The sequence below is a fragment of the Archocentrus centrarchus genome, chromosome 3 (genome assembly GCF_007364275.1).
Source record: "Archocentrus centrarchus isolate MPI-CPG fArcCen1 chromosome 3, fArcCen1, whole genome shotgun sequence".
Lineage (NCBI taxonomy): Eukaryota > Metazoa > Chordata > Actinopteri > Cichliformes > Cichlidae > Archocentrus > Archocentrus centrarchus.
This window is the reverse complement of record NC_044348.1, coordinates 20,693,389-20,718,615: the sequence shown is the minus strand read 5'-3', so window position 1 is coordinate 20,718,615 and position 25,227 is coordinate 20,693,389. Positions and strand designations below refer to the sequence as shown.

Genomic DNA, 25,227 nt, shown 5'->3' with positions numbered 1-25,227 from the left:
TCTGCACAACTCTTTTATTTCCTGACTTTGGTAATGAGCTTTCTTTGTGGCAGATTTCTGCACTCCATTTGCCAACACTTCATAAAAATGCCCCTAGTGTTTTGGCGTGACTGGACTGACAGCAGCTCCCAAACCCCCAAACAACAAGCTTGGGCTGCTCTACTGAGACTGTTGAAGCAAATACAAATAATGGATTGACAGAATTTCCACTGGTGCCTATGAGCAACCATGTCTGCAGACACAGTGATATCTTTACAGAAGAATACATAACTTTTGATTTCTAAATATCTCCAATGATGTATCAGATCGAGCTTTAGAGTGTTCCCAGTTGGACAAAGGGTGATATTAAGTCCAACTAAGTAAGTCTCAAATGAGTTTCATTTTGAAGTTTGTTTTGTGTTTGGTTGTATTGCTTCAATGTGATTTTAATCCCTTGATTCATTTCCATTCATTCCAATCAGAACATAATTGTTGAGCTGTAGGTTAAAAGATGGTAGATGCAGAATCTTGGTTTTCCTCAGAAATTCAGATGTTTGGCTTTTCAAAGAGAGAATGATCATACATATTTTTTTTCACGATGTACACAGAAACACATGTACACATAACTACCTATTTGAACACATGCAATCATGTGCAATTCTCTCCCATGATCTCCTGTATTTCCCTTTATCATCATTTCAGTCTGCTCTATCTTTGATTGTGTGTCTATCTCACACAGACACACACACACACACACACACACACACACACACACACACACACACACACACACACACACACACACACACACACACACGCACCATTAATCCTACCAATCTTTGCTATCTTCAGACAGCAACCCTTATTCCTTGCTGACAATGTTTGGGATTTACTCTGGATGTAGCCTTGATTCTTCCTGTGCGACTCTGTGTGTTTTTCCATTTGTGTGTGAGTGTGAGTGTCATTTGGGGCATGATACATGCCTTTCAATATCCAGTGGTTGTTATGGTGACTGGTATTAGAGCATGTGCTGTCCCTTACCTTGCATTTGTTTAGCTACCACCTTTGCTATAGATTAAATTTACTGCTTTGGCTTATTTTTGTGCACATCTAGTTAATGTCTGACAAGCATATTAATATCGAATTTGACAAATAGGCCCTTTGATCAACTTACTAAAGCGTAATGAGAAGGCATGGTACAATTTTCAACACCGTGTAGCAAAAAGCAAACTTTGCAAAATATGATCTTGGCCTCAAAAAGTAAACACACAAGTTGAAATTTTGTGCAATTTCTTATTGAAAAGACTTTCAAAATCATCTCTTTGCTTGTTGTATTCTATGTTACTTTTAGTAGAGTGAATGTAATGATGGCTATTAAACAATTCAAACTAGTGAACAAGTGTAAACAGTTACTGTCTACAGAGCAGCACAGGAGAAAGGATTTTCCAAAGCAGTTTTTTTAGTGTAGTTAACTGCACAGATGGACTTTCATATTATTTTTCAGACCTGTTTTTATCCCCAGTGAGCACCAGCTAAATGGCCTAAACACCTGAATCTAGCTGCAACCCCACTTTTTTAAACAGTTTGTCAGGGGGCTGACAAAGACCGTGATAGAGAGAAATACAGACAGAGAGAGGTTGTGGTATTTGTTCTTTGTGTGATAAATATAGCAGGTGAGTGGGTGGAATAAAAACAACCTAACACTCTAGCAGGATAAGAGAGGAAACACAGAAGATAGATATAATGATACCAGGAGAGAGACAATATGACGTAGCGATAATAATACTGAGGAAATGAGAAAGAAACGTAATGACGCTTAGGGAGCAATGAGATGATGCTAATACAAAGATAATTGTGGTGAAAAAGTGATGTACAGAGACCAGGTTGGATGAAGGGATGAGAGAGCAGGATAGAGGTAGAAAGAGGAAAGGGATGGGGGTGATGATGACAGACCTGGGAGAAGAGATAGAGAATTGAGCTGCAGGGAGGAAGACCACGAGGGAGACAGAGATGCATGGAGAGAGGTACAGGCATGGTGATAACACCGGTGTAATAAAGAGAGCAAGGATGGACAGAAGGTTTAAAAGAGGAAGATATAGAGGGGGGAGATGGAGAGAGATGGAGGGTTGCAGAGAGACAAACATAATGTGGGAGAGACACAATGATTCTGACACAGAGATAATGAAAAAGAGGGAGGGGGTGGTACACAACAAGAGTGAGGGGGAAGAGGCAACGAGGGAAAGAAAACGAGGATACCAGGAAAAACAAAGAACAGATTCCTCTCCTCTCCTCTCCTCTCCTCTCCTCTCCTCTCCTCTCCTCTCCTCTCCTCTCCTCTCCTCTCCTCTCTACTTTTTCATAGCCGGTATTGAATCACTGCAGTCAATAGTTCTACACAGCGTAACTTAGAAAGATGCATTTGATTTGCGGCCCAGCACGCTGTGGAAAGAAGAGGCCAGCATTTGATTTATGAGCCAGGGACCTTGTGGTCAGGTTCACTACAGCTCTCCACCTCTCTGCTGCCTCTCAGCACCTAAAATTTAACTGTCTGTCTGATTGTTATGTAGATTTTTTTTTCATTGCACAGTCAAACATTGCACAGTCAAACCATTATTAGCAGAATTTATTTGGGTTTGTGGGCTGAGAATCATTAAGAAATGATTCGTTTTCTGCATTACAAACAACTATTGCACAAGTGGGAAAGAATCAAGTTGTTTTGGCTTTGCTGCTGACATGTGTCATGTAATTCTTGGCCAATTTCTGTTACAAATAGGAAAGTCATCAAGCATACTTTTTACCTGGGGTATCTCACAACAGTATCGATGTGCAGGCTTGCTTGCATAATTATTAAAAGCTTCACAAATACCATGCAGAAATCCTCAAATCCACGGGATCTACAGCAGACAAAATGCACATGTAACACTTAACCCCGTGCAGCAACAAAGACTCACCGTGTGTGTATTAGCATTTGCATTCATGTGAGCACCTGATTACACAGTGTGCAAATGACACTACATTTTTATCCGCTTGTGTCTGGAGTGGCTATTTTACATGCTACATAAAATAATTGTCACACACACACAGCTACATTTTTTTCTCTTTTTATTCTGTCATACTTACCAAATAGCAAACTTAGGGTCTAAAATTTTAATCCAATATTTCCTAGGTTTTCACTTCATGACAACAGTTCAGGTCACCTTTTAAATTCTATTAAGGCTTAAAGTTATGCATTACCGGGGGCGTACAGTAGATGCATTAAGTGACAAGTGGGTGCTATTAGATCACTATCTGTCTGCTAGGCCTCACCTCAACCAGTTGAAGTCAGTGAGCAGGACTTCTCCACTGTGTTTATAAGGTTGGTGACTTTTGGCGTATTTTAGTTATTTGATGAATAATATGGCTTGCTGTGAATTGAATGTACTAACAGCCTGTGCATGAAGCCTGTACTCCAGTTTTGGTGAGCGAAATTCTAGTATTGGTTTGTATGTTATTTAACATTCTTTGATGGGTATCTGTGTCTGTGTAATGCACCTACTGTATGCTTTCTATGAGTACAGCTTGCTTACCAAGCTTGCAAGTGTTAGCTGATAACTTAGCGCTCCAGTTTCTCTTTTAAATATGTCACTTCCCTCTCCAGCAAAACCAGGATGGTGACTGGCCACAATGCTAAAATCCAGGTGCCAATGTTGTCAGAGTTGGTGTGTCAAGCTTACAGTCTGTGGTGTCTGTGGTGCTAAAAATTCAGTTAGATGCTGAGCTATGAAGGTAAAGATAGCACATAACAAGGTAAAAAATAATAATCATGGTAACATGGGTTAAGTAAGGGTTAAGTCTTACTTGCTGTAGACTTACAGACAATAAATGTAAAATTTATCATTTTAATTTTTCTGCCAACCTTTTTTTCCTGTCATGTTAGTTACCAGATTCTGATTACCAAAAAGATGACATTTGCTGTTTGGTGCCAAATAGGCAAAAATAGTACTTGGAATTTCATGGTACAGTTTGCTGAGATGAATGTCAACACTTGTTTGCTCACTGGTGGGCTACAAGTGTTGGATTTTTGCCCCCCCCGCAAAACAAATTCTACAGGACTTTTCGGCTCTGTTATAAATAGATAGCAAAGCTGGCAGCATGCTAGTAACAGTTGTAATGATGGTTAGTCAGTTTGTAGGATCACTACTTTATTCCAAGACTAAAATACCTCAACAACTACTGGAATGATTGCTGTGAAATTTTATGTGGACCGTCATTGTCTTCACCAGCTTGAAAAGGTGAAATGATTCAGAAACAGCAAACGGGTGCCCTCACAACACGAAGCCTTCTGACTTTTTGTTCGCTGCTACCAGGAAGTCAATATTTTTTGTTGTGTTAAAAGTGTTGATTACCAACAAATAATTTTTCATTCCAACGGTGAATTGAATAAACTTTGTCCTTGTTTCTTTGTACTATTTCCATTATCAGGATAAAAAAAAGAAGAATGACCAAATACTGGACCTGACAAGCTAATTAAATGTCAATTTCTTACAGAGTATAAAATAATGGGGTTTTGTCATTTTAGTTTTATGGGCAGATGAAGAAAATACTGACATTTTTATTTTTCAGTTACTAGACAGTTTGGCAGAAAACTCAAAACAAAACTTAACACACAAAACTGAGATATAAGAAAGAGGGACTTCTCCACCCTGCATTACCTAAGAGGATAAACAAAGTGCTTTTTACTGAAATGCCCCAAGTATGATGCTTACAATATGGCATCTGGCTTGATGCACATATCCGCTGAATTCTACTTATCCCATCTGCTCGAGAGGGGGCTCTGCCAGCAGAAGAGATGGCAGACAGAAAGAGAGAGACAACTGAAGACAGAATAAGGTACAGAAACAGATACGGCTGAGGGGGAGAGGTGAATTGGGTTGGAAACGCAGTGAAGAACAATCTGAAATTAATCTGGACACTCCAGATGGTTTGAAGTTGAAGTGTGAGCACACATACATGTGTGTGTCTTGTTCCTGCCAGCTTGTCTATTTGGACTTGTGTATAGGTATTTACATGTTTGTGTATTTTCCATTACATCAGAGATACAAGAACATCTGGTATGTGCTCAATGAACGAGTTCTGATCTCAGTCTGATGGAAAAAGACAAAAACACGCAAAAACAGACTCACAAACATTTTGCTAGCATTTGGGTGACCGGATCATGACCTGGTGAACACATCTGTGTGTGTTTGTGTGAAAAAGAGTGCAGGTCTTATTAATGCAGAGTTAATAAATTGATGGCCATTACTATCTGCTGGCTTTTATGTGTGCGATACAGACACACAGTCAGCACATGAATGCACATTGCTCTGTGTTCCCTGTATATTCTTCAAGAGTAAACTATGTAAAGTGTTCCTTAACAGAGAGGAGCAGGATATAAAATCTGGACAAGAGAAAAGAGAAGTCTAGATAGAGTGTGTAAATGCAGTTTTTTTGTTTTTTTTTTTTTAATTTTTTTGTTTGTTTTGTTGTGTGAATGTGTGTATATGTACTGATTAAAAAAAAAAATCACTTTTGGTGTCATTTTGAACCCGGTCCTTAAAGGGTTGATGAATTTAGTTTCCACTGACCTTTGTTAGATACATTTTTTCATTAACAAATTACACAATGTATGTGAGTAAACAAATGTAACTTAAATATTTCATTCATCAACATCTGATGTGTGATATAAGTGTTCTCTTAATTTTTTGAGCAGTATGGATTTAGGGTTCTAATATATGGTATGATCTACATTCATTTGTATCCATCTATTTAGTGATGGGCACAGAGTCTAAGGGTTTTACAAGTTCTTACATTTGCAAGTTTTTGATGTGTGAGTGTTTAATGTCAAAGAGTTTACTGAACGAGCCATGCGATCACATAGCGGATTTAAACATACATCATACAGTATTCTGTGCGTGTTTGCATATATATGAGTGTATGTGTCACGGTAGGTTTTTTTCCTGTTCCAAGATCAGCAAATCACGTTGCTGAGATTGTCAAGACTGAGAGGATTGAGCCATGAAATCTGAATATATGCCATGTGTGTTTGAGTGGTTTGCATGAAAGCTTTGCTGCTGTGCTGGAGGAGGCTGTGGGGCATGTATTGCATTATGTTTGAGTTGCATGTGAGGACAGGGGCACTTGTCCTGGCACATAGCACATATTTAAGCTCTGCTCAGTGATTTGCTTCAAATAAACCATCCATTACAGAATTTCTAATGGGTTTGTGTATGTTTAACTTTTATAACAGTGGTTTGAATTGACTGCATCACCCCTCTGTATCGCGTGTTCTAAACCCTGTGTTGAACTTGACAAAGGTTACAGAGCTACAGGCTAAATCTGAGGAATGCAGGGCATGAATGAAACACCTGTTTAATTTAATGCAAATATTCTAATATTCTAATGTCTTACCTCTTTTTCTTCTAGCTGAGTCTTGTGGTGGTGTAGTCCAAGGCCTGAATGGCACCATAGAGTCGCCTGGTTTCCCCCACGGCTATCCCAACTACGCCAACTGTACATGGCTGATAATAACAGGGGAGAGGAACCGAATCCAGCTTACCTTCGTCACACTGGCGCTGGAGGAAGACTTTGATATTGTATCAGTTTATGATGGACAGCCCTCACCTGGCAACTTAAAAATGAGGTTAGAAATCTTTTTTTTTTTCCATTTGCTGTCTCATTGGTGGTTTCTTGCTACTCTTTTTTCTCTGTCTTCCCTCTTTCCATTCTAATAGTCCTGACACTCACAGTTTTAAAATACACTACATTCTTTTTCAGCAATATTCATATACCTACTGTAAACAAGAATTTGGCACTGAGACCATTGCATATTTTGTTGGCCGTCTTGTCTTCAAATATAGAAGACTTAGTTCTAATCTGTCTATTCTAAGACAGACAAAATAAAGCAGACATTTGTAATATTACAGTTGTTGGGAACATTAATTATTGCCTGCCTAAATATTCACACAAAAGCGCAGCACATTTCAGTGGCTAGGTTGGTTAGGCTAGGTTGTAGGTACCGTATTTTCCGGACTATAAGTCGCACTTTTTTTCATAGTTTGGCCGGGGGTGCAACTTATATGTGAAATTATTAACACATTAACCAAAATACTCAGACACTTGACATCTCCATGAACCGGAGCGTTAAGGTAGTCTTGCAGTGGATGATGGATGGAGAGCACAGCTTCACGGCAACTGGGAGAATGCGCCACCCAACTTTCCTGGAAGTGATTGGATGGATCAACAAAGCATGGGCTTCAGTGACAACCGAAACCATCCTGTCGGGATCCAGAAAGGCTGGAATATTTGGAACTGCAACTGACGACAAGTCTGATGAAAGCGACACAGAAGAGGAAGCGGCGCTTTGTCTACCTACGGAGTGTACAGAGTTGTTTAGAAGTGACACAGAGGATGAAGAACTCAATGGATTGATGGTTTGGTAAACTTGTTAGCATGTTCTTTATGCTATGTTATCTGAATAACTTTAAATGTTACGTACTCAGTTCATTGTGCGTCATGTAGCTGAATGCGTTACGTTAGCATACCATAGGCGTAACCCTATTTGACCCCCCCCCCCCCCCCCAATGTGACTTATATACGCTTTATCCTTCTTTATTATGCATTTTTTGGCTGGTGCGACTTTTACTCCGGAGCGACTTATAGTCCGAAAAATACGGTACCTAAGAATTCAGGTTACTAATGGCCAGTTTCTATTAGACCAGTGGCTATTAAATGTGAATCCAAGAAGTTCCAGGATTGGGCATCTACAAAGCTTACTTAATTAAATTTGGCTTATTGCCCAATTCAGCATCATCTTTGTGTGCACCTGTTTTCCACTATAATTGCAGCTGCTCCATAGAAGTTCTTCTAAGTCCACCTTATGCCTCTGTGATATGCGCTGGGGCTCCTCCACTGTCTCAAAACGGTAGCAAGAGGGCAAAGTCATAGAAGCAAATCTGGTAAATAGGGCAGGTGGTGAGTGAAGATTGTGTAGGTGTGACAAAGTGCAGTTGCAGTTGTAGTTCCAGTTTAGATGCCTCAGGTATTCAGTAATGGAGATCCCTGATTACCAAAACTGTGTGGAAAGATATAGAATTCAACTTCTCTGGTGGTTAAGGAGCCTTACCCAGTGCGTGAGGTTGAGAGATAATAGCTAGATATAGCTGAGCTCATCTGGACTCTTTTCCACTCCAGAGTATCCCTCGGTGAGAGAAAGTGAACAGGTTTTCCCCAGTGGGCAAGAGGGTTGCTCCCCTGAGACATCAGGTCAGGGAACAGGTCCGGACTGTGCTTACGTGTTGAACATGTTGAGTCTCTGGGTTGGTTGTGGTAAGCACACTCCTTAGCTTCCCTTGTAGGGTCTTTGCCAAAATACTGTTCGTCATACCTCGGATTCAGAAGGAACAATATGGTTTTTGCTAAGCCATTGAATACTGGACCAGCTTTTTACCCAGTGAGTTTTCCCAAGTAGTGTACATGTGTTTTGTGAACTTGGTGAACCTGGTGTCCTGTGAGGGGTGTGTTGGAAATATGGGCTATTGAGCCTGTTTTTACCAGCTATTTGGTACCTGTTGAATTGTAGTGATAGTTTGGTTTGAACTGCCAGCAATAAGTTCAACTCATTTCAGTGGGTGTCAGACCTTGCTAGGGCTTCCCTTTGTCCCCAGTTGTGTTCATGATTTTTTATGGTCAGAATTTTTAGACTTAGCTAAGGGCCAAGGGAGCGTTGGGTTCGGAGATCTCAGGATCTTGTATGTGCCTTGATGTGGTGCTGTTGGCTTCATTAAGCAGCGGCTGCCAACTCATACTTGTTCCAAAGATCCAAAACTTAATTGTGGCTTAAAGACACTAAGACAGATGGAGCAGTAGGACAGTGCCCTCAATATATCATCCTCTTTCTTTAAATGCTCACAACGTCACTGCAAAATTCCTGTTATTTTGTCAAAGTTGAATCTCTCCGCAAAGTGAAAGAGTGTCACTAGGTTTAACAGCACTATCTAGTGGATAACTAAAAATTTTCTTTGTTGATCAAGAAAAATGTGCAGGAATATAAAAACCATTGATGAATTGGCATCGCCCCAGTTTGGTGAGTGGTAGGACTGTAATATTGTTGCAAAAAGGGCAGAGAGAACATCATCGACAGAGCTGGCAAACTGTGGAAAGCTTATTCATAGTGTTCTGCTTGTGTGTAGGAGGGGTGAGCTGGGAATGCACCAAGTAGTGTTTAAGGCTGGTGGTGCAGTTATGGATAACATTGGGTTTTTCCTTGAAAACATTACATGGCTGTATCATGACTCAGTGTTTGAGTATAATACTTTTTTTTTTTTCTTTTCCTGGATGGATAAGAAAAGCATAGAGTGATTGGTTTGCGTGGAGGGCTTACTGTAAATGCAGCCTAATTTTTGCAGCCTAATTTTTGTGCTCCGCCTACCACCATCAGGATCCTTAGTTTGACTATGTCCAAAGCAAACACTATATATATCTATATATATATAGATATAGATATATATATATAAAACCCATATTACTAACTTATCATCATTATAATGCTGAGACATTACAAGTGTTTCATAAGATTAAAATAAGATTTTGTGTCAATTATGTCACTACCTTTATCTGTTCTGCATTACAATTTATATATGCCATATGCACTCAGTGTAATTATTATTGTTTTAGTGGATCTTTTGCAACACTGATGTGTGTGATCTTGTCCTCATTATTCTACCTGTTGCTTGTTTTTTTACATCCACGCCAACCAGACGTGACTAAGAGGGATTTGTTTGGGCTTTTGTTATGCTTGGCCTCATTGAACTGTAGTGTGATTATCTCATGAGATAGACTGGCTCAAGAGACTACTTCACAGCATAGCCATATTAGACCCTTTACTCTGTTAATTTCCAAAATCTCTTTTAAAAGGCACATCTGATTTTAGAGTGAAATGAGCTTGAACAGCCCAAGAATACTAAAATGAGGAAAATGATTAAATATATGAAATGTAAAAATTAATTAAAAATACATTTAAAACTGCAACTAATCAGTAAAGTTTTCTTTTATTTTAACCTTTTTAGTATTCACTCTTTTCTGTCTTCAAATTGATGCCAGTGTTGAACTCAGTTTAAGATTAGACATGTATACAACAGTTTTTAATCAGAGTACAGCATCAAGTCAGTTAAACCTCTGGGATATTGATCTGGTCAGTTAAATAATAGAGGGGGTTGTTAATCAGTTTCAGCTGTTTTGGTGTTAATGAAATTAACAACAGGTGCAGTGGAGGGGTAACAATGAGACAACTCCCAAAACAGGAATGGTTTTACAGGTGGAGGCCACTGACATTTTTTCCCCTCTTCTTCTTCTCTGACTGTTTTTTCACTATTTTTGCATTTGGCTGATGTCAGTGTCACTGCTGGTAGCATGTGGTACTACTTGGACCCTACAGAGGTTGCACAGATAGTCCATCTCCTCCAGAACATATGGCATTACCAGAAGGTTTGCTGTGTCTGGAGAAGCACGGAGGAGATTCCAGAAGACAGGCAGTTACTCTAGGAGAGCTGGACAGGGCCATAGGAAGCCCTTATCCCATCAGCAGGACCGGTATCTGCTCCTTTATGCAAGATGGAACAGGATGAGCACTGCCAGAGCCCTACAGAATGACCTCCAGCAGGCCCATGGTTTGAATTTCTCTGACTAAACAATTAGAAACAGACTTTATGACGGTGGCCTGAGGGCGTGACGTCCTCTAGTGTGCCCTGTGCTTGCTGCATGGTATCATGGAGCCCAACTGACATTTGCCATAGGTTACCAGAATTAGCAGGTCAACCAATGGATGTGCTCGCCTCACCTAAATCCAAGAGAACACCAATGGGATATTTTGTTTTGGTCCATCTGACACCACCAGGTTGCACCTCAGACTGTCCAGGAACTCAGTGATGCCCTGGTCCAGATCTGGGAGAAGATCCCCAGGACACCATCTATTGTCTCATTAGGAGCATGTCGTGACATTGTCAGGCATGCACACAAGCACATGGTGGCCACACAAACCAGGTTGTCTTTGAATCTAGCCCTCTGTAGGTTGATCACAGAGGTGGGAAGTAACGAAGTACAAATACTTCGTTACTGTACTTAAGTAGATTTTTCAGGTATCTGTACTTTACTTAAGTATTTATTTTTCTGACTGCTTTTTACTTTTACTCCCTACATTTTTACACAAGTATCTGTACTTTCTACTTCTTACATTTTCAAACAGACTCGTTACTTTTTAACACGTCAGAAGAAGTTTGCATTTCCGGTCAGTGCGCAGTCAAACATCAAACGATCTGAGCCTAAACGGAGGAATAATAACACATAAGAGACAATCGTACTGGCGTATCCTCCATCATCGGGGCTTATCTCGTACAAAGGGATTAAATACGCAAACCCATATAATTAATGTATCATTTATAGCGCTATAATCGGGCCGGACCGAGTCCGTAAGTTGCGCTGCGGCACATAAACAGCTTAGCTAGCGCTACTGAAGAGGAGCGAGCATGAAGGGAGTAACGTGTGGCAGGTAAATGCAACGTTTCTAAATGCTCAACAAATATCAGCAAACACACAAAGTGTGTGCAGTTTGTCACACAGTGTGTCTGCGAGCTAAAAGAAGAGCTGCTGCATGTCAGGGAGAGCAAAGAGCGAGAAGTTCACTCAGAGATGGAGAAAGAGGACAGGAGAGGAAGAAGAGGTTAGAATTAAAGGTAAGGACTGGAAAATAAACTGAAGTATGCTGACTTTGTGTAATTCAAAGATTCTATGAAAATACTGCAGTTTAGTGTGTAATAAATAGGTTAGCTTGTTGTACTGTATTTACAGTAAAGCTCTGTGTTGGACTGGAGCACAGTGTTTGTGTTCATGGTCAGAGTTACAGGTTACATCAGTGCAGCAGAGATGAGTCTGAATCAAAGCTGCTGCTGCTGAGATTCATTCACTGAATCCAACATTTCTACAGCCTGTATGCTGTCAGTGTAGGGGATGGAGATCAGCTCAGATAGCTGTGAAATACTGGCTTACATCTTTGTGAATTCAGTTCATCCACACAGAGCAGTAAACCTCAGAGCAGCAGCAGCAGGTCAGCTGATCACAGCCTGCACACCAACATCATTTACTGGAGCTCACAATAGAAAGTTGTGATTCTTCTCCCCATGCAGAGCCACTACAGCTGATCTTAGGGTTCCTCCACCTTCTGAATCCCACTGTAACCCCTGAGTATCCTCATGTTGGTGTTTAGGTGGAGACACAGTCACCCTCTACTATGGAGGAAACAGAGAACAGAGCTGTGTTTAAATTCCTTTTCACAGTTTGTGTCCTACATAACAGATTCAAGCTGAGTGCATTCATTAGGATTAAAATTTAGATTGGAATAATGTTTGCATTCTCATGTAATTTTATTTTATATTATTACAATAATATATAACGAGGTTCGGTTAGTTTTACACAAAAATAGCAGGTAGAAACGTCCTCCAAAGAACTACTTTTACTTTCTTACTTTGAGTACATTTCAGAGCCTGTACTTTTTTACTTTTACTTAAGTAGAGAAGTTGAACCAGTACTTCGACTTTTACTAAAGTATTTTTTAACATAAGTACTTGTACTTCTACTTAAGTACAGAATGTCAGTACTTTTGCCACCTCTGGTTGATCATTTTCATTTCCATGAAATAATGTGACATACTTTAATTCTTAACACATTACCCAGTCCATATCAGTATAGATATCCAGCATGATTTTCCTCTTCCAGCTTATCTGGGGGAACACTGAGGCGTTCCAAAGCCACCCATCTCTCTAACATGTCCTGGGTCTGCCCCAGGCCTCCTCTCAGTATGACATGCTTGATAAACCTCACCTAGGCATCCTAGTCAGATGCCTAAACCAGCTCACCTGGCTCCTTTTGATGTGGAGAAGTGGCAACTCTGCGCCAAGCCCTTCCTAAATGACTGAGCTCCTCACCCTATCTCTAAGAGAGCTCATTTCTGCTGCTTGTATCCACGATTTCATTCTTTTGTCACTACCCAGAGCTCGTGGCTATAGGTGAGAGTGGGAATGCAGATCGATTGGTAAATCGACGGCTTCACTTTCAGCTTCCGTCGATGTCTTTGTGCATGTCTTCAGAAAAGAAAAACAAATCTTAGTTTTGATTATCATTTTATTTTTTATTTTTTTGTCTGGTATATTTGCATGCTTGGAAATTCAAGATCTACTATCTTCATATGTATGTGACTCTACAGAAGGCAGCATCCATCATTTGTTACTGCTCATCTTAGAAGTACTACTTTATTAACTGAATAAAAACATTGTGCTGTAGATAACTGCTTTGGCAAGTGAGCTGATCCTCTGTGGCAGGTGCAACATTTTGCCAGTCTGGTGGCTCTGTCATTTATGATAATTAGCCCTGGAGTTATTTGGGTCTCACATTTTCTGACCACTACCCAAACGTGCCAACAGTATTTCAACTGCTCTCTTATGGTTTGAGCCCTCAGTGCAAAAAAAAAAAAGAAAAAAAAATCAGTAAAAGAGTGATATATTGGGTCTTCCTAGTGCTTCTCAACTTAAGTGCAGTGAGCTACAGCAGGGAGCCCATTCCCAGTGCCATTTAGATCAAGTGACCAAGCTGGGAGGTGCAGGGTCACTCTTTTCTCTACTCAGTTCTTCTGTTGATGTTAGCACTTCTCTACTTCTCTGAATAGTGCAGACATTGCTGGGGACAAGCAGCATATTGCTGAATTTAGACCACTGGCCAACAGTCTTTTGTGCCCTAGGGCTCTCCCTGGTGTGTGTCAGTGCAATCAAAGTTTCAGCCCAGCTTGTAAGGCTTCCTCTGGCTCCAGCTGAGTGTTAGCAGCTTTTGAATTCAGCCCACTGTCCCATTTTTGCTTATAAGAGAGTAAGTTGTGTTTTTACATGAAACATTTCAGTCTGTCCATGTAAGAGCTTATTTCAATTATCTGGCTGTTCTCTGTCTGAGTTCCACAAGGCCAGGCGTCAGCTGGTTGACCTAAAACCCTCTCCTCTTCTCAGCTAGTGCTGATATGAACCCATCAGGCTGCCCACATGGACAGTGGGATGCAGCCAAGAGGAGCTGACTGCCCTCTCTTTGTTCACAAAGAAGAACACAGAAGGCACAGGATATATCTTTCTCTAGCAGCCACCCCTCCAACTGCCCTCAGACCATGTGTATGGGGAATTCTTCAATCTCATATATAGAAGAAGGGCTGACCTAGCATTTGTGACCTCTTCTTACCAACCCCAGTTGTGCGTCAGCAGCAGCAGCAACTCTACTCCAACCCCCTCGCTCTCATGACTGATGTCAACAGTGTGAAAACATTTATTTCTAAAGCTGAAAAGTTTCTTGCACACAGACAGCATCATCTGTTCTGGCCCTGTCTCATATATAGTATATGAAACACACATGTGTGTCCCTGTCTCACCTAAGTTTTTATAATAATTTTAAGGAGTATATTAAGATAAAAAGTATTTTATTGAAATCTTGAATATTTACAACATACTGCAGATACAGTAGAAAATGACAAGCTGAGAATTCTAATAGCCTTCACTCCCCATGTGGACCAATGAGCCTTGACTGTCCATGACTCTGTCACTGGTTTAAAGCTGTTCGTTCCTTGGACCACTTTTGATAGACACCGAAATCTAGAGACCGGGAACACCTCGCAAGAGGTGCAGCTTTGGAGATGCTCTGACCCAATCATCTAGCCATCAATTTGGCCCTTGTCAAACTCACTCAAATCCATAATGTGTTATTCACTTGAGCAGTCATTGATCATAATGTTATGCTTGATCAGTCTGTGTGTGTGTGTGTGTGTGTGTGTGTGTGTGTGTGTGTGTGTGTGTGTGTATATATATATTATGTAGTACAAAAACAACAAAAAGGTGGTGCTGTGCATCTGGTGAGTTGGTATCATATTTTTGTTGCTGATCAAATAGAGTTAGTAAGGTAGGCTACCACTATTTGTGAAGTTCCTGGCCGAGGCTTAGGGAACATATGCGGCTGCATAGCGTCCCCTGACCACCAGGGGACCCCCAAGCTCACCCAAATTTTTCATGACATTTTTTTTTATTGTTGTTCCTCTAGTGTAGTGTTGGGTCCTGATTTTAGAGGTCCCCATGTTTCTTTTTGGCCGAAAATTCAAACTAAATTAAAACCAAAGTTTCCAAAAAATCGCTGGGATGAGCAAGTTCTGGTGCAGGCTGTTTATTAGACATCTTGGTTACACAAAACACAGACAAAAACAGACTTAAGACTAGGATACACACATCCAGAGACAGAGAGACGAAGAGAGAAGAGAAGAGAGAAACAAAGAGACGGAGAAAGATGCAGAGACAGGAAGAGAAGAAGAGGACAGGAAAGGGAAGAGCAAAAAGTAAGAGCGAGACAAAGAGCGGGCCAGTCATTTATATGTTAAAAGATGGTACCTGCCCACTTGCCTTTGACCCCTCCTAATTTAAAGTCTCAACCTCCTGAAATTTGAACCCCAACCAATCACCTTTTGTGGCTCTGCCAACTCTCATCCCACATGGACTAAAGAAACATACATCACCAGGGTACCCCACTGGTTTACAACAGCTCTGGCAGTTGTCATAATGAAGGATCTTCTTTCAATTAAAATCTCTGCTATGAAAACACCTCTTTAACAATCCCCACTTAGCTAGAATTTATCCCTTTGTTAATTCACATTACAAAAACACAGGTAGGTCTGCAGAACTCCACTTTTGGAGCCTACTTGTCATAAGGCTTCCTAAAATACAACATGAGGTGACAGAGGTCATGTGAACCACAGATGTTCCTGCATCCCACCAAGGCCTCAAGCATATATGAGTAATAGATATAACAGGCCTTACCTTTACCCCAGTGAGTAACCTTGAAGCATACAGTGTTCATTAATCCAGTGTGTGTATGACTATTATACTTCAATTTGTGATTTAAAAATAATAACTGTAAATACCAATATAAAAGTGATAAAAAAAAAAAAAAATCCCCAACAGTAGGTGTTGTAGTTCCTAAGTGTGCCTGCATTTCTCTTTCAATATCTACATCCTGTTTTACTTTGGCAGTCCTTTGTATTGTTGTATTCAGTTTTGCTTCTCTTGCCTTGTTAAGCTGTGCTCCCTGGTGTGTCCTATGTCCCAGAGTATCTCGTGTGTGTGTATATTGTCTGTGTCCCCCTCTTCTTTGTCACGTTATCTCACTTAGATAGTGAGTTTCCTGGTTAAGAGTTTCCCTGTGTATTCCTAGTTGTTGACTTATTAGCTCCAGTTGAGCTTTCCTAGTTTCTTTGTACCTGATGTGCATCCAGCAATAAAGCTGTGTATTTGTGAGTTCATGCTTTCCCTCCTGAGTCCTGTGTTTGGGTCCTTATCCTGCCTGCCACGCTGCAGAACTGTGACACTTATAAGTCAGGGTTGTTGAATATTTACAAGGTTCAGTGGACGGGACATACTAGCTGGGCATATCTTGGCTTTATTCATGCATGCATTTTCAGATATAACTGTGCATTTGTGAGCTGTGGTGGTTTAATATGACTGGTTTACTCACAATTCCTGTGGTGACAGCGTTTTGTTGTTTTCACACTGTGGTCAGGTTGCATGGATAGACTTGTAGACCTCACTTTTATGCCTTATGCCTTATGTGGCCTTGGGGTGGCACTATGCCAATTTGTGCTATAGCAGCATAATAACATATTTATGGCACTTCTTTTAGCACTGGGTCCAATTGCTGACCACTTGCATTTGATAATATTGCACTGATGGTCAGCAATTCTGTATGCTGCATAATTATTCATATATTGTAAATGGCTTATTTACTAGTCTGTAATTAGGTGCATTTGCAAAGCAGGTCAAACACCCTGAATTAGATATTTCTTAAAAAGCCTATGCCCTTTAGATTGAATATGGCATGCATTGGTACTTGTCCCACCCTCCTCAATGTTATGGACATAACATAGTTTTACAATGTGTATCATACTGAAATACAATGTTTTTCAATGGGCTTATGTACATGGGGCTGAAAGAGCAATGCGTCCCATGAAATTATTCAACTTCAACCCTCCAGCATTAATAACAGTTAGGCTCAGGTGACAATGAAGTGGTATAAGGGGGCCCCAAATCAAATTTTGCCTAGGGCCCCTTCAAGGGTTGGGCTGGCCCTGACAGAGATTTACATACTTCACATATCTCAATGATATTTGAAAGTCCCAGCTGGGTATTTAAAAAACAAATAACAAACTAAAAAAATCAGCACTAAATGACATGATGACACAGCAGCTCTAACCTTTCTACTTTTAAAGAGTGCTCAAGACAGATTTTGTTTTGGTATCATGAAATGGCAAACACCTCTTTGGGTTTATATTTTCTCAAGGTCATCTGTTAAATGGCTACACTCTCCAAGATGGTAGCTGGAAGATGGGCTATACTGTAGATAAATGACTGCCATCCTGATCAGTCTTGAGTAGCTTGCATGTGACTCCTGTACTTTGTTATGTTTTGTTTTTAATTTGATATTTAATATTAAAAAAATCACGCATAATGACAAGAAGCAAAAAAGAAAAAACAATTAAGGAATAGCTAAAAAATTCAGTGTCACAAATTGAAGCAGGGAGAGTTTTCCAGATAAGAACAGCATCAGTAAAGGCTTTGTCCCCAACTGAATTAAGCCTGGTGTCAGGAGTGACAAGCGCTCCACTGAGGAAAGAGCATGAGAGGGATTGCAGGTGTGCAGAGAGGCTGCACAATGCAAAGCCAGCTCTCTAGCTAAGCTCCACCTCTTTGGTGAGCTCCATGCCCACCCTAACCACAGTGAGTTGGAGCTGGACTAGGTCCCACCCATTTGGCTCTGCACTGAGTGCTGCTTGTGCAGGAGATCACACAAGTATTAAAGAGCGAAGAAATTAAGAGATTTGTAGGTGAGGAGGGCAATGTTAAATGTCACACATGACTAGGTGGGGAGCCAGTGAAGATGCTCTCAGACGGCAGGATGCTTTCAGGACTTTGCGCATTTATGAACCTTGGCATGAGAGTTATGGACATTTTGGAATCTGTCCAGCTCCTTTATTGGACAGTCAAATTTGGATTTTATTACAGTAATCCAGATGAGATTTAAAAGGATCAGGTTATCTGCAATGGAGTCAGAAGTGATTGCTGAGTTTAGAGAAGCAGATGGAGCAGCCATCAATGAACAGAAGAGTTCTGTTTTTTGGTGTAGAGTGTGCACATGTTGAATATTGTGTACTTTTTTTTATCATGACAGCAGCTAATAAGTGACAGTAGGGGTAAGTAGGTGGAAGGTATTGGGTGAAGGTGTAGTTCAATATCACTGGAATAGTATTGATTAGTTAATCCATGATGTCTATATAGGTTACACAGTGAATGTGTAGATGATGGAAAGCAGCGGTCCAAGCACTGCACTTTGCCATTACCTCAGGGCAGGGTTGGAGTTGGAGTTTTCAGGTTTAACAGATGGTTTCTTATTCGATAAAACTGGAATCTGAAAAGGGGAAGGTGTTCAGTCGTGCAAGTGACTCTTTGTCAGACTGCGTTAAAATGCAGCAGAGAGGTAAAGTAGAATAGGAATTCTAACAAGACCGGAATCTTCTGCACTGAGGAGGTCATTTATCACCTGGACATGAGCAGTTTTTATACGATGCTGAGCCTTAAACCGGATTGCAGTTTCATAAAAATTATGAACGAACATATAGTACGTTTCTCAAGTTCACTGGCAATGATTATGATGGACTACGTAAAGCAATAGATAAATCACAATATCAGATTTACAAATTATCTTCTTTCTAATCAGCATTTGGATCAGTCTCCCTGTTATTCATGATAAAAAAGAAAGTGATGTTATGCTTTGAGGTGCTGCCAGATTTTGTCACACTTGAACTTTGTTTTTAAGAACCAGATAGTCATCATGGAGTCATGTCAACAGCATAAAAAAAAGCAGGCCATTGGCATTCTTGCTGCTACCATTCAGGTCTTGTGTCACTAGCTCACGGTGTTCCCACTATGGCTGCTGCATGAGGTGTTTGCAGAAGTGGTTTGTCAGGCTTCACTTAGACCTGCAACTGCAAGAGTACTTTGCTTTTTGTTACTGTCCTTCCACAACAAGTAACCAAGAAAATGCTACCCCTGACTCATCCCAAAAAAGAAAAAAAAAAAAAAGAAAGAAAAAATAAATTTTACACCACAAAGACTTTGGATAAGAACCACATAATTTGCCCAACTTAAATGGCCGAAGCCTCCTGCACACTTTGTAATTGTGTAAAAACATATTACTCTCCTTAGTCTTATGATTGATTTGAAAGATAACGTGTTATTCCCTCAAAATGAACATTATCAATAAACCTGAATTTCTAAGTTAGAATAGTTATATGGAAAGAAATTTGGAATGCTACTCTAGGTACATTTGCAGCCTGGCAACCCATGATCTAATTCGAGGGCCATTTGCACATCTGCTCTCTGCACAGGCGGGGAACACCAGTTCTGTGCTGAATGAATTAGCTAGCTTCCCCTAGCTGTCGCTTGCACCACTTCAGCTCTCTTGGCTTTGAACAGAGTTGAGTGTGGCACTTTAAAACGCATCAAAGCAATAAAGGCGGCTCGAGCCATATGTGCTACATGTTTAATGTGTGACAGATAATTGCAGTCTGACTCCGCTGTACACTTTTGCTACATTTGTTTGCTATGTTTAGACAGCTTCCAGCTCACCAGATAGCTCATTAGCAAAAAAAAAAAAGCACACAAAGAAGCCTTTTCAGCTCTATAGATTTGCTTTGACCACTGCAAACATTGTCATCACTACAGTACTATACAACTGCTGCCAACAATTGTCTATAGTAACTATCACATCAGCCATATGTAATGTACAACTACAACAAAACCCACACACATCCTACAGAATTAACAGTGGCCTGATTTTACTTGGATAAACAGAAGCAATTACTGATGCTTAAGGTTGGTAGAGGTCGTCTTTGGCATGGCAGGCTGACAGGGTTGCAATGCACTAGTGGAAACCCTTCAATGCACCTAAAAAGAACACAGGTTTAATTAAAAGCTGTTGTACTGGCTTGTATCTAATAAGTAAAATATATATTTACACGGTTTTAGGCAATTTGGATGCTAAGATTCTTATCCACAGTGCAATATGATAAGAGGGAGTACCTGGAGAGCCTAGTAAGACTGGAATATAAAGGATAAGGACCACTATATGGCCAAGATGGGGAGGAGATATAATTAGAGTGGCCAGTGTAAGCATATTAGCATTTTACAAAGATAAAAGTTGGGAAAAAATGTGAATCTATACTTCACTGTTTCTCCTGTAGTCTCATTAAACCCTGAAGTGGTACTCATCCTATCTTAAGAACCAGAGTTTTGGGTGTTGTGTATTTGCTGGATTTGTTTGTGCCATTGATTTACACATTTCATGAACACAAATATGCACACATGCACCCATATTCAACCACCAGTGTTGAATAATAAGCAATGTTTGCTTCATTGTTCACTTGCCTTAACTTCCTGCTTCATTTATTTGGTTCATTTATTTTCCTTTCAGACGTGTTTTCCCTCGCTTCTTGTTTTCCATCTCTTCAGCTTTACTTTTTCACTCCTCTCACTATTTTCTTCCACCTTTCCATCTCTGCTGCTCTGCTTTTAATACCCCATCCCTCTTTCGTGCATTCCTTAGCTGTGTTTCTTTGCGAATGTTTTAAAAATTTTCAACCAGCTACTGGTATATTTTGCATTTTAATTTTTATGTATGCAGTCTGGAATTCACATGGATTTTACATAGCTACATATATTAAAATTCATAATGAAAACACAAGTATTACTTCAAATTAAAGAGACATTACCATATCCAAAGGGAAATGTATGAACTGCTTCACCTGTAAAAACATATGAAAGGAGAAGTGGAGTAAAACATTTTGAAGCATTTAGTTGTCATAATGTGACTGAACTCAGTTTAATTAAAATAACATTGCAACACTTTTAGTGGCAGGTCCACAATAGCGCTCGTGCTGCTCAGGCTGAAGCCTTTTGCCTGAAAGTTGTACACTTATTAGAAGTTAGTGCAAGAATGGAATGTGAAAAAAAGGGTTTGCATGAATAATGACTTAATACTTAATTCAGTTGTAATATTTAGCAATATTATCATATGAACTAATTTTCAGTAATTACAGTAGGGTTACTATTTTGCTTTTTCTGCCTGCCATATCTTACTACATTGTACCATACAACACAATATAAACATATATTGACTGATCCCCTATTTTCAGCTTACTGGATATGACTGGTCACAATTAACCAAAGAAGTACTCTTCAACCACTTTATTAGGTACATTTTACCAGGTTGAACTCCCCTTTGCCTTGAGGATTGCTTTAATTCTTCATGGCATAGATTCAACGAGGTGCCGAAAACATGCATCAGAGATCTTGGAGATTTTAGATATTGACATGAAAGCAACACACAGTTGCTGCAGATTTGTTGGCTGTATATGCATGATGTCCACCACATTCAAAGGTGTAACAACAGGTTATTTGAGTTATTGTTGCCTTCCTAACAGCTTGAAGCAGTCTGGGCATTCTCCCCTGACCTCTGACATCAACAAGGCATTTTTACACAGAGAACTGCTGCTCACTAAATGTTTTCTCTTTTTCGGGCCATTCTCTGTGAACCCGAGAGACTAGCCTGTCTAGCACCAACAAAAGTGCCAGGTTCAAAATCACTTAAACCACCTTTCGTCCCCATTCCTCAGCTTGAACTTCACTGGTTCTTCTTGACCTTGTCAACATTCCTAAATTCACTGAATTGCTGCCATGTGATTGGCTGATCAGATATTTGTGTTAATAGGTGTACATAACAAAGTAGTTGGTGAGTGTTTATCAAATATATCAGATAAATGCATTTAGCCTGTGTTGCACCTCGACATGCACCTGTTCAGAAACATAATTGTGCATTGCTGTGACAACAATTTGGATTCTTCCATGTGCTGTATAAAATATTAAGCAATATAAACACAGCATGGTGATTTGCACAAATATATTTCTTCAGTGACATAAGATGTAATAGGCTGTGGCTTTGTAGTGTATAACATACTGTTCTATTACTAGCTTGCTAGAAATGCACTGGTAGTTCGAGCTTTATTTAAATTTTACAGTAGACCAGGAAGAACACACCCAAAAAATAAGATGCCTCCAAGTAACAAAGAAACCCAGCGGAGTTCTGAAAATAATGAGAAAAATCTAAAGGATTATATCACATAAAAAAATGTACTTACAGGCATCATTTTGTGAACACACACACACACACACACACACACACACACACGCGCACGCACACACGCACGCACGCACACACACACACACACACCAACTTAGACTACTCTCAGTAACTGCAGAGTAAAAATCACACTTTTCTAAGGAAAAATAGGCCAACACTAGATAACCAGGCAATGGAACTAATCCAGGAGTACTGCTAGGGAAGGAAGGAGAGAAGTAAAGACAGAAAGAGATTGGGGAGGGAGGAAGGTAGGACTGCTGAGGAAACGAGCGAGACACAGGACCAGAGAGGGACTCAAATACTCTCACAACACATCGCAAATACACACAGATGGAAGATACTAAAGCTAGTAGAACTAAGTCCCTCCGCGGTTGGTAGTTCCGTCTGTCTGTCTGTGTCTTACTGTATTCTTGATAATACCCTAAGCTGCTTCAACTTGTCACCAGCACATCAGAAAGTTGAGAACAGTTTTCACATTATGATAAGAGTTGAACCAGCATAGAAGCTCAAACAATACACATAATTTCTGCCATATAAGCATTTAGATCTTCTTCTTCTTTCCCCTTTTTATACATTTATAGCTGTGTTTTTCCATGCAGATTTGATGGAATGCTTTACCAAAGACTTCTATTGTGATAATCAACCCCCCCCCCCCCCCCCCCCATCCCAGGTTTGAGAGAGGACTTGAAAAAGTCTATAGCTAGGCCTTTTTTTTGTAGAATGGCAGCTGCAATCAGCATGGAGCCACAGCAGTAACAATAAATTCTAATACATTTACTCCTGTAGCTTAATCCACTTCTTGGCTGTTTCCATGAATGCTCAGTATGATCAGAACATTTAATTTTTGTCAAAATATGCAAAATAACTGTGTGTGCGCACCTTCCTTTTTTCCTGGTTTCTAAGCTGTTTGTTTATTTATAGGCCCAACAATTAGATTTTAAACGCCATTCTGAGTTAACCCTCTATTTGCAATGCACATACCCTTTTTTGTTCCCCAGGTTCCATTGTAGCCAGCCAGTTGAAAAATGTGTTATTTCCAAGAATGAAAGTGACTGGGAGGAGCTGCATCTGCTGTAGCAGGCTATGGACTGATGCTGAGTTCAGCTGTTGGGCTGGACTGTAGGACTGATGAGAACATTTAGATCCGCAGGCCTCCTGCCTCACCAAACACCTGTTACTGCTGAGACACAGTGGGGGGTGTGGTGATACAGAAGAAAAGATGAAGTAATGAAAAAAATAAAGTTACAGGTCGACAGAAAGCAGATTGAAATAGAGATGAAGTGGAGTACAGGGACTCCATATTGGGGTGGGGTGGGGGGGCAAGAAAAACAAAGAAAACTGCTTGCATGTAGCCGGGCTGCAAGCTGCGCTGTCGTCAGTTGTCTCTACAAGGTGTGCATTTAGATCACTAGTCTACAGTGAACATACCCACACACAGTATATGCCAGTGTCTACAATACAGCCTGAATTCCATTCACAGTTAAATTAGCCACGAATCCACTGTGGGCCTTATCACAGAAGTTTCGTTTCAGTGAAACATCTGACTTACTGTTTAGTTTATTTTTTTTTTTTTTTACATTGTGACAGAATATTAAAGCAAGTGTGAAAACTGGGTTAGAAACTACAGCAAGAAGAAAAGCAAGAAATAGAGAATAAAAGAATAAAACTGCAGGGGTCCCAAAACAGATCTCCAACAAAAGAAACAAACAAAAATCAACATGACAATTCAAAACACATCTCTACTGATAACGCAATCCGAATGACATGTGCACTCATGACTGGCTCACCACTGCTACCCACAGTGATGTCATTCACTTTCTTTTTGAAAAACACAGCATAGCCATCCATATGTAGTTTTTTTTTCTTCCCAAATACTATCCTATTCTTCTTATTATTGGCAGGAAATGATCTCTGTGCAGAGAAAGTAACAAACCCATTACCTCACACACAACGCCATTCATAACCACTACAGTTTGACTTTACTGATACAGCTTTAAAAATGCAGTATAATGGTCGCAGAGATAGTGAAAATGAAAAAAGGAAATCAGACAGCAAGAAAGATGATGCATACCCAGACAATTACCAAATGCTGTATGTATGTTTACTGCGATTCGTATCTGGAAATATTTTTTAGCCTTTTGTCAAAAAAAAAAAAGAAGAAGAAGTTTCCTAAAAGTGTGGAGCAGATTTTGCAATTTTGTCTGCAGACTTAAAGTTCTGCTAGAAATATACAAAAATTGGAGAGGTGATTTTTACAATGTACAAAGCAGTTTGGGATTAACTGAAAGCCAGGTGGACAGGTAGTGGTTTATTGTCCTTCCTGGTAAAAATGTTAAGTCTGTTGCATGTCACAACGAACTCCCAATCACTCGTGCTTGTGGTTACATATCATTTTTCAGTGGGTTTACAAGTGTTAAGGGATGTGATAGGATGCAAACACTCTTTGGAGACTACTACATAATTTGAGCATGGTGAGAAGTTCAACCATTGGAGGTCAGTAAAAAGATTTTAAGCTGCTTTTCTTTAAACAGGCATTGCACATTTGTCTCTGTGTGTGTTTGCCTGCTGCAGTAAGGCATTGAAACATGGTAAACAAGCTCTTATGATGAACAGTAGTTCTTGTTGCTCAGTCTCACAGAGAGACACAAACACAACATTAACAACAAAAAAAAAAAAACATTAAGCAACATAAAGAAAAATAGCTAAGCTCTTTCAGTTTCAGTTTTTTTCATGCAATTTTTTGTTTGTTTGCTTGTTAATGTGATTTTCTCTTTTACTGGTATGCTTCTAATTGCTAGCATAGATATGATTGACAGCTAATGTGTTACAGCTGTGACTGGTATTGGCGTTTCGGGGAATAATATCTCAGTCTTCCTCATATATTACATGGTCATGTTTGTGCTGCCTTTTTCTTGGTTT

The 25,227-nt window shown here is 40.0% G+C and overlaps 1 protein-coding gene across 1 annotated transcript in view; it reads left to right on the top strand.

Annotated features, from left to right (window-relative positions):
• Positions 1-25,227, top strand: part of LOC115773049 (CUB and sushi domain-containing protein 1) — a 454,304-nt gene that overhangs the window by 111,213 nt on the left and 317,864 nt on the right. The window contains exon 2 of the mRNA XM_030719557.1: positions 6,421-6,637. Within this exon, the coding sequence (XP_030575417.1) occupies positions 6,421-6,637 (217 nt within the window). The remainder of the gene's footprint in view (positions 1-6,420; positions 6,638-25,227) is intronic.